The 16,458-nt window shown below is 36.0% G+C and overlaps 1 protein-coding gene across 1 annotated transcript in view; it reads right to left on the reverse strand.

Moving 5' to 3' along the window:
* Nucleotides 1-3,108: 3,108 nt before the first annotated feature.
* Nucleotides 3,109-16,458, reverse strand: part of NDUFS4 (NADH:ubiquinone oxidoreductase subunit S4) — a 50,112-nt gene continuing 36,762 nt past the window's right edge. The window contains exons 3-5 of the mRNA XM_086479782.1: nucleotides 11,916-12,088; nucleotides 7,689-7,762; nucleotides 3,109-3,317 (exon numbers count right to left, since the gene is read on the reverse strand). Coding sequence (XP_086335908.1) covers nucleotides 3,214-3,317; nucleotides 7,689-7,762; nucleotides 11,916-12,088 — 351 coding nt within the window. The 3' untranslated portion in view covers nucleotides 3,109-3,213. The remainder of the gene's footprint in view (nucleotides 3,318-7,688; nucleotides 7,763-11,915; nucleotides 12,089-16,458) is intronic.

A 16,458-nucleotide genomic window follows, 5' to 3' on the forward strand; every position in this document is an offset into this window, starting at 1 on the left:
CAAGACAGGGACTTTTCTACCTTCCCTTATGATGAATGTGGATGTGAAGAATCAATACTTTAAATCCAACTGAAATCCACATTTTAATACCATTTCATAATTTGCCCTTTTTTATTCTATTAAGGTGCTCTAGGCACATTTATTTCCGCAATCTTGTGATGTTGGTGATATACTCCAGCATTAATCAAGTATCAATTAAAAATAAATCCTTCTTAGAATGTAGGAATAAGAACAAGGGCTTATCAAAGCAAGCGGCCTTACCAGACATACCGTAACTTAGTAGACAACTGTCTAAAATTATTTTTTTAGGTTGTTTCACGCTCATTCTCACTGTTTTTCTTTTTGGAGTATCAAAATATGTTGGCATGCCCAGTAACCAAACATAATGTCAGATAAGTTTATCCCTGGCAAAACCAAACTACACCAGTTTGGCATGAAATTACAGGCAAAAGGTAAAATTAGTCCCAATTAGCTTCTCCTTTTCTACCACATGACAAAACTTTGCAGATAAGGGTAATTAAATTTTCCATTTCATAGTCTGATTTGGTTTAAATTATCCATCAAACTACACAGTATTAAGAAATACACTTCTAAAAATCTGAAACTGTGCTTTTAGTCTCCTGACAGTCTTTAGGTTCCATTAAAACATGATGATTTTGAGAGATGCAGGGCCCTTGTTATAATAAAAAACTTGTTTGTTGGAATTATGAATGCTGCCAGTCTTCAAAATAACTTTGTATCCTGCAAATGTTATTTTACTTCAACAGAACTATGCAAAATTTACCAAACTATTTGCAGGTATGCACCCATATTTTGTAGGGAGTCCTATACTGCAAAGTAAATGCTGTTATCTGTAGCTAGCAACATAACAGGAAGCATTTATACTTCCAGCATTTCAATTTGGCTTAGGTAAATGAAATGCCATAAAAGACAAAGATTATGATCATTCAGAGCATTCAGAAGATAGCTAAACAGTGTTGTTCTGGGATTTGTTTTTCTGTGGCTCATCACTGAATTATGTAAACAGGCATACATTCAACAGAACCGAACTACTTGCAAAGAACTTGGGCGAAAAAGTGGCTGGAAGGGGGAAATGCAAATACAGGGTAAAATTAAAAAAAAAAGGGGGAAGTTTACTAATAAAGTTAAAATTACACCAAAACATTCCTGGTTTTAAATGACTGCCAGCAAGCTCATTCTTAAGAAGCCATCCAACAGGAGAAAAAAAATTTCCAAGTTCTAGGAAAGTCATCAGAGGAAAAGAAGGTCTGTGTTCAAACAGAACTTGGAAGACTTGAAGGTGGAGTGCACAGTACAGAATCATAATGAACACATGCATTTTAAAAAAAAACAAACAACAAACCAAAACAAAGAAAAGGCTTTCTGCTTTGGGAAGAGAAGGGGACTAAACAAATTCTCCTTTGAATATTGCCATTATCATAGCAGGAGAAACAAAAAAAGAAACTGTGCTCTATGTAAAACTGATTCTAGTTACGAGAAGTATAGGTTAACATACAGCAATTTCACACATTAGATGTCCAAAGTTAATGCTAGGTATCTAACATATATCAGTCATTTCCCTTGACTACACCATTTCAAAAACCAAGCTGTGCATCTGCTGCATTAGATATCCAAGCACTTTTCAATTTTAATGTTGCCAGTCTCACAAAGCTTGAAGACCATTAAATTAAGATCTTGTTCCTCTTATAAAATATAGAAGACAAAAAAACCCCCAAACAACTGGCTTTTCTTATTACTGTCTCCTTAGTAAGATCAGCATACGAAGCTTAGACAGAATACAAAGAGATGTAGTAGATTCTGGACTGTTCAAGATTCCAGTTTGGTGCGCTTTGGTATTTCTGGAGGACTTCAGGCTCCACTGCACAATGCAGCATTCAAAATGCAATAGAAACATGAATTGGAATAATAGTTCTTGTCTGTGATAGGAAAATAGTGACATCAGCCAACTGGCTGACTACATTGAAGCTGTGTCAAAAAAAAACGCTTTAAAGAAATGTTAGCCAGCATACGGGGCAGCTGGTTAAAACTGAAACAAGAATATAATCAAATATGGGCAACCCAAGGTAGTTTTATGCCTTCTTTTAGCTCGAATTCAGTGCATAGCACTTACAGCATTCTTTAGATCCATGTGGAGAAAGCAGTCTCAACTGCTTCTTTTGTGATAATTGGGATAAAACTCACAGTTGTATATGAAAAAGGTGTACCCTCCTACAATTTGTAATAGATTCCACTGATTATGTGTTGATATCTCAATTTGTTAAGTAAAATTGAATAAATCAAAAGTCATAGATAATGTAATGAAGGATTCAGAAAAGAATATTGCACATTATTAAAAATTAATGGTTTAATATCACACAAGAAAAACTGAGTTTAGGCTTTGTATTCAATGTTAAGGCTGAGATGCTATCACCACGTTAGCTTGTCAGGCAACAGGAAACCTTAATGCAGATAAACACGTAATTAGCAATAAAATCCCAGAACTATAATAGTATAATTAGTATATTTTGATACTGTATGAGGCACCCAGCACTATTCTGACTTAATTTGTGAATATTTAACTGGCTTAGTTTCACTCTTGAAGAACATCACAGTGTTCAACATCATTGCAATTTCAATCTTTCGGACTAAACCTCCCCCATGCCCAACACAAAACCCTGTGCTTTCTAGTCCAGTCATGAATGCTTCTGGAATAATAATATTAATTTGGGCAGAAAGGAGGTTATATAACATACATTTATACAGAATAGTCTAAGTTATACTCAAATGTTAAGTTTTATATATCATACTTCGCTCTTCAATTGACAAACTTCTTTTGTATAGAAAGAAAAAACCCCAGTTTCTATTGAAAGAATTTGTATAGGCAAGGCTGATAAGTTTGAACAAGATAGTGAATATAAAATTACCACCAAAGATAAACCATAATCTTTAAAGTTGCAGCTGATTTCAAACATTCCTTTTGATAGATTCCTAGTGCAGCAATTTTTTAGAAGTATGAACACTCCAAATCTCCTCTATTTATAGGGAAGTTTGTAACAGGTTCAATTGGAGACATCAAAAACATTTTAAATAGACATCACAAGATGCATCTGTAGTTTAAAGGTCAAATTTATTAGGAGATTAAGAGATGTATTATACATGGACTATAAATATAGCACAGCTGACTTCATTCACAGTCAGACAGCCAATGCCAACCTATTTTGTAGACACCCTTGTTCTTTTGTTCCAAGAAAAGTTTGCACCGTAAGACTTGGATTTAGGTTTTGGAATCTTCTTCTCTTCAACATCATAACTCCAGCCTGGATGTTACAGGGAAAATGGTGGGGAGAGACAAGAGACAAAGAGAATTCTAAATATTCTGAACACACAATAATGAGCAAATGCAATTTAAACATTTTAACTTTAATATCTTTTTCTCCACAGAGGCATCCACTAGTTTATTCCTTTGTAGCTGGCAGCAGAGAATAATGAAACGCCATAGATGTGACATATGCCCAGAATTCTCTCAGCTGGTAAGACTTCACCATACTATGTACCTCCATTTTCTTTACTCCTGCAAAAAACTTGACAGTCATCAGCGAAAAGCTCAACAGGGAACTCTGACTGTCCCTGCACGGCTGCAAGACTCCATAGCATCACAGAAGCACTAAGGCTCCGTGTATACTGCAACAGGAAACGAAAATAAAGATAAAGCAATGTGGAAAAAAATAGCATACAGAAGAACAATCCCAAAGGTTGGGAGAGAATGGAGACCTTGGAAAGCTAGAGAAAAAAGAAGGGCGGGAGGACCAAAGAAAGGAAGAGCAAAGAAAAAACTTCAGCATTAGAAAGGAGTTTAGTACTTAACACTTTTATAAGGACATAAAAAATCTGGAGTAAAAGAAAAAGGAATGAAGTGATAGAAGACAAGTAAATTATGTGATAGTTAAGCAAGAGAAATGCTAAAAAATGTCAGAAAAGAGGAGGTGGAGACATTAGTGTTTATGTAAATCAAAATGCAAATTGGTTGCAGCCTCCAGGTGCCTGGAAAGTTGCCAGGGCAGCACTCAGTACTCCAAAGTTTGGTCTCTTTAGCTGCAACATTTCACTCAAAGTTGAGATACTCGTTGAAGCTAGAAGTGGTTAAGTATGCAGTTTTAACAGATACTAGTAAGATGATACTTTTTTTCCTTAAGTTTTAAAACACAAACTTGCCAAGTACTAAAAGGTTGAACGTGTATCTTAATTTTTACATGTAAGATGTTCACAGAAAATGCTCAAGATACATCTACACAACAAAACACATTTTGTAAGATATATAAGTTGTTACGTCACTCTGCCTAAATTCTGTCTACTCACAAATGTCACACAAACATTTTCTTCATGCTCATGAGGCTGAACCAATGTTAATTGCAAGTTACCTATTCTCCCTAAGAAATACTGGAATAGAGGTTTTAAAAACATATTCTTTCCATCTGTGAGAGCATTGGCTTTTGCCTCCTGTTCTGATTAAAAATATAAGCTTTAGTAAACAGCCAGAACTCGATCCAGAGACAGACTTTGGTATTGCAACATTCAGCATTGTAACACCTAACTTCGAGGCACTTTGCTGCTGGAATGGAATCTACAGCCTCAAGTTATTGCTTCATATTTCTACACACTAGATAGAGAGCAGCCAAGTGCCTCCAAAAGAGATTTGCAACTGCCAGCACAATGACTTGGGCTGCCGTAGCTATCCAAAGTCCACAAAGTCAGTTGCATCTAACTTTGGACTGCAAGAGGCCACCATATGTGATAAGGTTTCACACATATCCTTGAGTTGGTCACCTTCACTTTTTGATGACAGAAAGCACAGATCACTTTGTAAAAATACCACAATAGTGGGGGAGATTATTCTTGCCTAGAACCCTGCAATACAAGCCAAGTGGATAGAAAGCAGATTTCATCATCTCTGGAAGAACATCCTCATCACCTGACCAAAGGTTATTGTGGAGTAGAAAAACTCTCCATCCTTGTTATTAAAGCTGTTTTGTTTTTAAACAACTGCCTTGGTGATGTCGGACAGGACAAAAAAAGAATTTAGGTCCACAGACTAAACTTTTAATTTCATCCAGTTACAAGTGTTTTCTCCTTGCCTTGACTTCAGAACATCCTCAGCTGTCACATTTTAGACAGAGAGCTCTCCCGTTACTGTATTCAGTGCTACATTAGAAAACACATCAGATGGGGCAGGCAGAAAGACAGTTTGCCTCAGGTTCCTGAAGTTCTCAAGTGAGAAAGAACTGTTAGGTTTCCCAACCATATCAAAATACTTGCAATATCTAGGATTTGCAGAAATTAAACTTGAGGTTCTTAAGGAATTTTGTAATGGAAAACTTGGGTGTTCGTATGGGAAGGACAGAGAGGTAAATATTTGTGTTCCTAGATTTAGGCATGTTTCAGTAACACCTCAGTTTAGAAGCTAAGTTCCATCGTAAATGTGTGCCTAAGTTTCTTATTTCTTTCTAAAAGCAGAACTAAATATTGTGAAATTTGCATTTCCAGCTACGTCCGATACTGAAGCTATTACTACAGAAAATATTATGCATACATCATATGCATAAAACTAACCCTAAATCTAAACGCAAATGGAAAAATAATTTAAGGAAGCCAGTATCCACAGAAGAGGTTGGTACATCTCAATTATGGTAAAATTAAGGGTGCAAGCTAAGTGAATATTGAACTAAGAATATTAATACTAAGTCATAACCTTAGTTTAGTTGGTAGAATTTCTTTGTTGTTTTCCTGCACAATGGAGATTCATTACTAATTCAGTGAAGGCATAAACTTTCCACACTGAACAAATCAAGTATTTTACTTGAATCTGCATTTTGAAAGAACAAAATATAACATGTCCAAAGAGATGACATAAGTAGCTCATTAATATTGCGATATATAGGCCAGGATTCATTTTTTTTCTTATAGGCTGAATTTCTCAAGAAATAGAAATACATGAAGAGAAGCATAAGTAAAGCAACAGCAGATTCTCCCAAATTTCATAGTTGTTAACAAAATGCTACAAAATACTATCAACATTGCACAGTAATTAGTATACCCAATGCAAATATGCTGATCCTATTAATTTCTTAATGAATACAATTTATTTTTCAATAAAATTAAGACTACTAAGTTTAAATAAATATCCATTCAAAGAGAAACAGAGGAAATAAATACTAGCCTTTGCCATTAAAAGTGCAAAGAAATTGCACATTAAATTGTTTAGCTTGTTAACTGTATACATTAATGGACTTATCCTGTTTTTTCAGTGTACAACATAAGCCGTCTAACAACTGCATAATTTCGCCTGACCAAGAAACTTTGCTATCTATTTAGCCCAGACTAAATAAAGTTGAAAGCTGTAGACCACAGGGAACACTTCTGAAGAAGCTTACTCCATGTGTGTCATTCCTAGCTCTAACTCAGTACCAATTAATCTTCTTCATATCCATGAGCACTAAGCATTAAGGCTAGCTCTTTAAGGAAAATGAAACTGATTTAAAAAAACCCACAAAACACAGCATAAAAATCATACCAGCACATAAAAGGACTGCCAAATATTCAAAAGGCTGGGATTATGGATACTGCTTGTGGTACCATAATTCTGTGAGACAATAAAAGCCTAAATAATGAAGTTAGTTTACAGATACAGTCCTTCTGATACATCATCAGGATTAAAAATATTAAGTAACAATACTGACTTTTCTACTGTCTTTTTCTCAACTACAAAACACCACCAAGTGTAAGCGTTTAGACTTTAGTATTATACTTGGGAAGAGTTAGTTGTAACTTCCTCAGTCTACAACTGCCTCAAGGGGGGGTGGCAGAGGGGGAGGTGCTAATGTCCTCTCTCTGGTGCCCAGTGGCAGGACACAATGAAATGGAACGAAGCTGCATCACAGGAGGTTCAGACTGGACGTTAGGAAAAGGTTCTTTACCGAGAGGGTGGTCGGTCACTGAACAGGCTCCCCAGGGAAGTGGTCACAGCATCAAGCCTGTCAGAGTTCAAGGAGTGTCTGGACGATGCTTTTAGTCATACGGTTTATTTTTAGGTAGTCCTGCGAGGAGCAGGGAGTTCGACTTAATGATCCTTATGGGTACCTTCCAACTAGAGATATTCTATGATTCTACAACAAATCTGTTTTGCAACATGGCCAAAACCAAGTCCAACAATGTTTACCTGGTAGTCAATTTTAGTTTTTTCTCATTATCAAACATTCACAAAGGTTCTGACAGTCTTTCCTTAACTAGAATTCAGATGTTTATGTCAAGCCTTCAGGCAAAAATCCCGCTGCTACATAGCTGGGAGCCCCAGCCTCGGATACTCTTAAGTATTAATATCACTTTTCTCTAAGACCTGAGAAAGGCTCAGTTCTCATTCAAAATACAGATACTTGCAAAAGCATTGTAATAGTGATGCTAAGAGGCCAGAACACTCTTCCAGAAAGTGAAAGGCCTAGATTCAATGCCTTCAGCACCCTCAGAAATATTCCCCTCCATTTTCCTCTTCCTCAAGTAAAGCACTAAGGGTCTACTGATTTCGCGAAATAGAGGGAAGATACTTTATCCTGTACTTTTTTCCGTTGTTAATACTTAGACATCAAGACTGCCTATAGAAAGCTGAATCCCTCATACCCAATACATACAATACGTACCATTTTTTTCAGCAAAGGCAATGGCATCTTCTTTAGTAGAGAAAGTAAGAACCATGTTGGATAAAGGATCAGCTCTATAAGAAACCAGATGACAAATTTTAAGCACATTTGAAATACAAAATAATTACATCTGGATTTCAAATGCTAGTCAAATGCTGTATTACAAAACTTTCTGTAGTACACCGCCTCACTAGTCACTCAAAATCCTTTACTTTTAATTATTTACAGGAATTAATACTCTCTGCAGAGTATAGTTTCACTCTTTCAGTCTGTTAAACTTCCCTCCCAACTCCTTACAGAAATTAGTATTTTAAGTTTTTTCTTAGACAAACACGTCTAACCACCTGCTGAGGTTACAGTAAACACTCTGCAACAATCTTTTTAAAGCTGTGTAGTCCCTCTCTTTTTTGGGAGATCAGGAGGCTTAAGGTAATTTTGAACTTTTCAAGAGGCCCACGAGTATTCTGTAGATCAGTTAGGGAAGAATAATCTTACACAGAAAAGAGCAGAATATCTGAGCAGAGCAGGAATTAATCAGAGACTGAAAAGTATGTAAAAAAATCTCAGCAGTTCAGCTTTGACTGAGGTCACATGACCTCCACAAATTACTCCACTACAGCAAGCAGATCGCAGGCCACCACTGAAAACAAAACTCAGAAATGCAAACTTTAGCTAACTAAATACACAGTGGTCAGTTTTAGATGATCAGCTGTTCCTCAACTGCATTTCTGAAAGGAGTCAAACAGCAAAAAGTTTTTTGAAACAAATTAAAATCTCAGTTAAAAAAAAACAAACTGCCTTACTTGTTGCTGTAAAAGCTCAATTTAAGAACAATGACAAAGTATGAAAAAACCTAACCACTGTTCTAAAAGTTAATCTACAAAACTTTTAGAGAACTAAGATACCAGTTGTAGCAGCACAATGATTAGGTAACGCTTCCCTTAGACAACCCTGCACATGAGCCTGGGAGACAACCAGGAAGACAAGACAAATTCCAACAACCTGTTGAAGGAGCTGCCTCTCAGTTGTTCTCTCTTTGAAGCTAGAAGGGTAAATGAAGACAAAAAGCAAACAAAGATACATTGAACTCTCTACAATAAAGGACAAAGCCTGTGACTGGTGAAGGGGGAGGGGAAGAGGGGGAATCTAGCTTCCAGCAAAGACAACAATGTAATTTTATTTGATGTACACATGGAAAAATGGAGTTCACTATAAATCCAATATATTCCCCAATAAAAAAACCCACACCAAACCAAAAAAAAACAACAAACCAAAACAAACAGGATAAAGGCAGAAATTACATTTTCACAAGCCACTGAGATGGGCACTCTTGAAGACATTTATAGATTTCTCTTATAAAGGCAGTAAGAAGAACGAAGGAATTAAGAATTAGTCCATGTGACCATTAGTCCATCAAGTGACCCAAATGTATTGCAATATTGTGTCATCTTTTGCTTATCGTTCTTCTCTTCCATGATTGGGGTTGGAAAAATCTTCTCAACACTACTAAGTGGGAATAAAGAAGTTTAAGTCTGAAGTGTAGTGAGGGATCAGTGCCTGTTCTGTACTGCAAGTTTAGCGAAAACCTTCCAGGAGAGAGGCAGTTTGGAAATGAGAATTGTGCAGAAATGGTTTGTTCTGTTTTCATGTGGGATCATCCCTCATCCAATCTAAATACAGCTTTTTGATTTCTTTCCATAAATGAGCCATCCACGTGTTTACATTCATGATAAACTGTAAGCAAACTGGAGTCCAGGATGGCTAGCCCCATGCCTGCCCTAAACTGTCTTATCTGTCATACAAACTGGGATTCCACATTCTGTTTTCTTATGAGGTCTCGTACAATAGAAACCATGCATTTCCCACGTTTCTTTGTTTAAAGCTTTGTATTAAAAGATGTACTCAAGAACTATCCATAGGCATTCCTGCAATGAAACCTCCCAATTAAAAAAACTGCCATGGATCCATATTCTTTAGATCTACTACTGGGTAATTTTCAGAGGAAAAAAAACGCAACAAAAAAAGCAAACAAGACTGTAAAATGACAGAAATATACCGAAGACCTATAGGTAAATAAGTATATCGAGTTCAGAGGAAAAGGGCTCTAATCCACTAGTACCGTTACATTATTCAAAAGTAAACAGGAAAAGTTCTAAGAACTGTTCTTTGCAAAAATTAAATCTGAAGAAAAGAAACTCTTCTTGGGTAATTCTGGGTGTTGAACAGTAACGTGAAATTACCAGAACATCCACTAACAGTTTTTGTAAGAATTCCTTAAAAAATGAACAGATACGAACTAGTTTACAAAACCCTTAAGCTAGCAGTGTCAATTCTCAACACAGCACCCGCCTACCTGGAGCTTGCTTACAAAGGAAATCTTCCTTTCCCCACCCCAAAATAAAAATGCAAGCAGACATGGATTCATTTGAAACAGCCATTCCTTTTTAAATTCCCATATTAAGCTCACTCTAGGACAATTTAACATACAGGTAAGCCCTTAATACCATGGATCATTATTCTAGGTGGTTTATTTAGCACAAATTGTTATAACTGTTACAAAGTTTAAAAGCCATTGTTTTGGGTGAGATCATGCAAAATCCCACCCAGAAAATAATTTGTCTGGGGAGCTGAAAAGCAAAGAGGTATTAGAAGAGAAGTTAAATTCAACCTAAACTAAAGCAGGTGTTACCGGCACCTGCTACAGTGTTATAATGTGTGCAGTGGTATAAATAGACCAGCCTTTCGTGGCTAGACACTTGGAGGGCACACAAGACAGGAAGGAAAGGTGTATTGCTGGTCAACGTTCTATTGCTTCATTAATTTATGCCCTGTGAAACAACCTGATCGTTACTTGCTAAACGCAGTAGCTACCTGGCAGTAGTCAAATCATCCAAGGCATACATGTATTTAATAATTGAAATCTTATCCCCTGAAACAGCAATTTAAATATGCTTAAGACAAAATGGTGAAAAATCCCAGGACGTGCTTAATTGTTATATACAGGCTTAAAGTTTTAAACCAGACTATTTTAATACAAATAATACTTTAATTCATATTCAGTATTTTTTCTTGTCTAACAATAGTTGAGTTTGGCTTCCTAACCCTTAGCAATACCAATACGTGCAAGACATTATAGGTTGTGAGCCTCCTCAATTTGTTATGGGAAACCAACACAACAGCAATACTTGATTTCAGAATTATTTTGAACTAATACTTCTAGATACATTTATTTTATAAATAAATAAAAATGACAAAAAAGTCATTCTGTGACCGGGTTTAGAATGTCAATAAATCTAAAAAAAAAGTGTCCTCACATGATTTCATATTTAAGTTTTTAAGGTTTTTTTCACAGAATTTTGATCTAAGCGCTAGTATGACTGCAGCCAGATATTTTCAGTAACACAGTCTCCTTTTTGAAGTTTGAAAAATAATCTCTAGTGGTTGATTTTTGTTTATTTATGTACAAAAATTAACTTTTCTGAATATGCCTCAAAGAAGACAGCTTCAAATCAAAATTACAATATTGTCGGGAGAATTGCAGGCATAGTTCTCACAGTTCACAGGAATTCTAATCACACTGTAAAATGTAGGTAGTGTATTCATATAGGGAAAAAATAATTAAAAATTAGCTGCAGCCAAGTTACACTTATGTCTCCAACTTATAGCATATTTAGCTAAGATTAGTGCTTTTCTGATGTATTTAAGAGTTTTTACTACTAATATTAGCAATATGAAAACAAACAGAGAAATATTTTAAATAGATTTGGTTTTGTTTTCAAGTTAGTTGTGGCTCCTCATTTCAGATCTTCAGGATATTTCTAAAACTTTGTAAAAAAAAAATAAATCCAGAGGCCAAGTATGTTATTTTATGTTTAGCCCAATTTAGAAGATGTAACTGAGAGCTGAGAAGGATTTATTGCTTCAGGTAACTAATAACCATCTTTCCCTTATGCTGCCATACAGTAACATCACCACGAATGTAATTGTTGAAATTTCTGCTTGATAACGCTTTTTTCAAACTCTTCCAGACGATGTTGTGAATTAAAATTTACTTTTAAACACAACAGATCATTAATCATACAACTAACAAACCCAACCCCTTACTCTAAGTACTGTTAAAACACAAGTAGATTTACAGGTAGAAAGCACATTCCAAACTTAAAATTTATATGACTATTAAGAGTCAAATATAGAAGAAAAGTATTTCCAAATTCAGTAACTACTCACGTAGATGCCCAGCCCATTAAAGGGTTCTCCCAGCGCTCCCTGTTATCAAATTCCATCTTCCATTTCTTTGTATTGTTAACTCCTGCCTGCATGGCATTACGTGCTGGAACAAATATGTGAACTTTTCTAGTTTTGATGTGCTCATCCGGAACACCCGTTAAAGCAGTGATATCCTATGAAAAACACAATGGAATTTGTTAAAAAAAGGGTTCACATAAAAGGCTTGTAAATAATACTGCTTATGCTTTTTATATAATTTCATGCTTTATTTTTATTTTTTAAGTTCCAAAAAAAAAAAGAAAAAAATTCCAGAAAAGTATGTTATGAGTCCAGTTGTATAGAAGTGAAGCTGATACATGTTGGGGCTGCTACCATCCTGCTTCCCCTGCCTGAATTAGATTTTGCATGGATCAGTTACCCGAACCTGCTCATCTCCCAGCTACACAACTGCTAGTGCCAGAGGAGGGACAGGACTTTCCCTCCCATCCTCTGACCATACCTGCAAAATCAGTACTGCTCTAACTTGTACCAGCTAAAGCAAACGCAGAAATGTATGAACTCTTCTTTCTCCCTTAAAGAAAATATTAGAGCGCAGACTGAAACATTGACAAGTCCCAAACTTTACATTACCATTAGAAGCCTAAACTTCACATGAACAGGACTACTGACCAAAACCCTAGCCAACCAACTATGTGTTGCTGTGTGTGTGCTTTCACTTGGGCTTAAGTCTGTATACAATTAAGAGGCAACAACCTCCACACTGACTCAAGAAGCCTTCGTTAGCATGAAGGAAGAGGCAGGAGGTTATTTTTCACACAATAACCTATTGATTGTTTGAGCCTGCAAAGCAGGTCCTTGAATTCAGCTCTCATTTCTTTAACCATTAGTTATTACATAAAATTGACTGCCTTGTGGTGTTTCGAGCTATGAATATCAGCTTTTGAGAGTCAATTATTCTGTTGATGTTCAAGATCAAGAGAGGAACATTTGATACTGGTAACATTCTTCAGTATTTTTGTGAAGGACAAAATAATTCAGGAGATTCCAATCTTCAAGGGAAAAAAAAAAAAGAAACAGGCTTGTAACATGGTATATAGTCAGTAGCAGGACATCCTCCTCTACTAAGGCTTGGCTTGAGCGCCCTCAAAATATAAACCTAACAAAGATAAAAACTGAAGGATCACAAAAACATCCTAAAAATATTAACTGACTTTAACAAAGAATAAGATAGGGAAAAACCTCACAAGAATTGCTATCAAAAATTAACCTCAGCAGCATCTGATATAATCAAAGTGAACCTTCTCACTAAAAACTAAACAGTAATTACATAAAATTAACTTGTCAGTTCACCCTAGTAAAGAGTGAAATCAAATATCAAATCCATCTCTAAGGATGCTAAACTACTCCTGTTCCTTACATACTTAAAAGGCCAGTGGGAGCTCTTTGGTCCCCCTGCCTGCCCTCCCCTCTCCTCCTCTCTCGAGGAACAGCTAGTAAACTGGTACAAGTCCAAAGAAGTGCTGCAGAACTCTGGGCATATTGAACCGATCTCACCAGTATGGCCACAACTTGAATGGAAAGGCAAACAAGTTTTAAAAAAACACTGTGGCTTTACATGTCTGTAGCTACAAACTTTATGGGATTTCGTTTTGTGGCAAACTTAAAAAGCTCTTGGTGCTGTCACCAGATCATTCTTTGAAATGAGGCAAGTCTCATTCTTTGTTTTACTTCTGAAAATAATTTTTGGGAGATCAGTCCCTCAAAACTACACAAGGGAGCAAGTTTAAAGCATTTGACTTGTATTTGTAATTAGAACAGCAGGGGAAACAAACAAGCATACCCCCTAATTTTCCAACTTCTAACACTTCTGCACAGACTACCAAAAGAAACTGTCAAAATATCTTAACAATTCCATTATAAATGCTTTCATTAGGACCAATTAATGTTTATTTTTAATATGAGTCTAGCAGTGATACTGAAACACTACCAGTCACTGGAATGTTGCAACACGTATGTTAAAACACCTCCTGACAGACTGGCATTTCTGACTGCTGAAGCTTAAACCACAGTTTTAGAAGGAAATAGCTTAGAGTTTTCTTATTTGAATTGGCAAAGTGCTTTGTTTAACAAAAAGGGTTTTTTACCTGCAGTTTGGTGGGGCTTCAATGTTTCAGCTTGTCTGTTTATAGGAGTAGACTAATATATTAGGCTTTGTTTCTGTATTTAACAAACATGCCTACTGAGAAAATGTAAGAATATTCACAAAAAATGTTTTCCCCTCTGAAATAATCTGCTACATGCAAGAATTCTGGGTTCCTTATCATTAAATACCTCTGAAGATGCAAGCTTCAAAATAACTCAAAATTATGAACCTTTTTTCCTTTACTATAATCATTCTCAGCAACTTGTTGTCCATTATGAATTTTATGCTTCAGATTTAAAGGCTTTTGAAGCGTTCCAGAATTATCTGGAATTATTAACATCAGATACTAAGTCAAATAACATTAGGCACATATACAATTTTCATTTTTGAAGCCTCCACACCAGAGAATCACAAAAATACTACACATTAGTGCATACAGAACACAATCTAAAAAGAGTATTAAAACCCAGCAAATGCTATATTTAGAGGGAACTGTAGTAACGAAACACCTAGACTCCTTCATCTGGATGAAAATAAAATCAAAATTCCAGACAAATAATAAAACCCTTCAAGCCATGTTTTTTCTGGCATTCAGTTGGCTCCAAATCAAAGTTATTTCACTAATAATAGAGGATTCATCTCATAAAAATATTTTCTAGGTGAAAATTAAAACTTGCCTACTTTTCGAAACTGAAATATTTACACGGTGTTGCTAGTTCTTCATACTTTGATTCATTATAGCTAAAGTTTCCATGCCTTCTGGGAAACTAGCAATTGTTTATTGATATCTTCCCCATTTTAAAGCTGGCAATTGAACAGACAGTTGTTAGGACAATGAGTTTCTGGTTTCTGGAGCCCAAGTTGTCCTGACATAAAATCACTGGTTTTGCTTGCTGTAGACATGTAAGGTACTGTAGCATAGCTGAGCTGTTGCCAAAGATATGGAATAAAAAGGCTTGGCATCTATCACATACTTGACACCTAAAGAGCACAGAAGCTCTAAAATTCCTATTCCCTGTAGGCGCACTCTTAGTCTAGACAAACTGATTTCTCACACTTTTAAAATGCATTACAACACTCTATTGTGATCATTTCATCCACACAGCTCCAGCTAGTGACAGAAGAACCTGTCCTTTAAGCGACATTTCAATGGGCTAAAGCTCCCGCTCCAAGATGCCATTAAAACAATATAATACTTGAAAAGAACTACGCTGCACTGGGTTGAACTCTTTACTGTGTCTTCAGTGCTTTGTTCTGAGTTCAAGTTCTCATTGAAACTACCTGTGAACCAACTTTCCAAAACAAAGATGTTTTTGACAGCTGGCTTCACATTACTATTTCTTTTTTTTTTTTTTATATATACTGTTCCTTACTGAATTTTGCTATATTAGCACACTAAAATATTAGTGAGGTGTTAAGCATTCAAAATTATAAATAATAAGGTGACAATATAAAAGACTTGAGATTTGAACTGTATAGGTTTGCTTTACTAAAAATTAACAACCCAGCTTCACATTTTTAACACAGATTATCAACTAAAAGGTGCAATCTGACATTCTGTTTTTCTTAATATATATAGAAGGGGGTTTTAATAGCAACCTCTGAACTTTTTTGTAATTAAAAAAAAAAATACTAATTTTGAGGCATTTTGGCTCTCCTGGGAATAAGGTGAGAGGGACAAAACACCCACTTGTTTTAAACAGCAGAAATCATGTCAACTTGCTTACCAATTAAGAGCAGATTCTGTCTTTATTATAATTTATGCTATTTAAGAATGCTTGTCATAGTGGAAAGCCGGATAAAGCTGTTCTGGAAAAAGTAATAAGAAATGATAAATGTGCTATACAGCGGGGAGAAAAACTGGTTCACAGAGGCAGTGTCAATGAAGGCAGTATTCGGCATGAAGATGGCTTTTAGTACTCTACTAATAGCATGAATTCCAAAGGGGACAAGAAATAGAACTGTAATTCAAGGAAAAGAGACAAAATGATTGAAAGTGTCTCTGAAAACAAGCGGTTTTGAATAGATGGGTCAGGTGTGCATAAAGGTGTCATGTTTCCCCTGTGACATATCTCTCCACGCATAGACAAAAAATGTACATAACCACTATCAACTATCTACTGTTTAGCACCCCCCCACCCTTTTTTTTTAATAAAGGAAACAGGGAACAAGCAATGGGAAGTTGATGTCAAAACACAGAAAAACCTCCCAGCAAGCTTCCAGCAACCACCCAGGATTTAGAGTCTTGCTAGCTGCTCTCTTTTCAATACCAGAATTTCACACATTTCAATGACCATTATGACTTCAAAGAATCAAATTTTCATCATTGTCCGTCATCTGCCGGTTGATTTGTATAAAGGAGTTCTTCTGCATGCACTCCAGACAAAGGGCTCCTTACTT

The sequence above is a fragment of the Leptosomus discolor genome, chromosome Z, assembly GCF_034619465.1.
Source record: "Leptosomus discolor isolate bLepDis1 chromosome Z, bLepDis1.hap2, whole genome shotgun sequence".
Classification (NCBI taxonomy): Eukaryota; Metazoa; Chordata; class Aves; order Leptosomiformes; family Leptosomidae; genus Leptosomus; species Leptosomus discolor.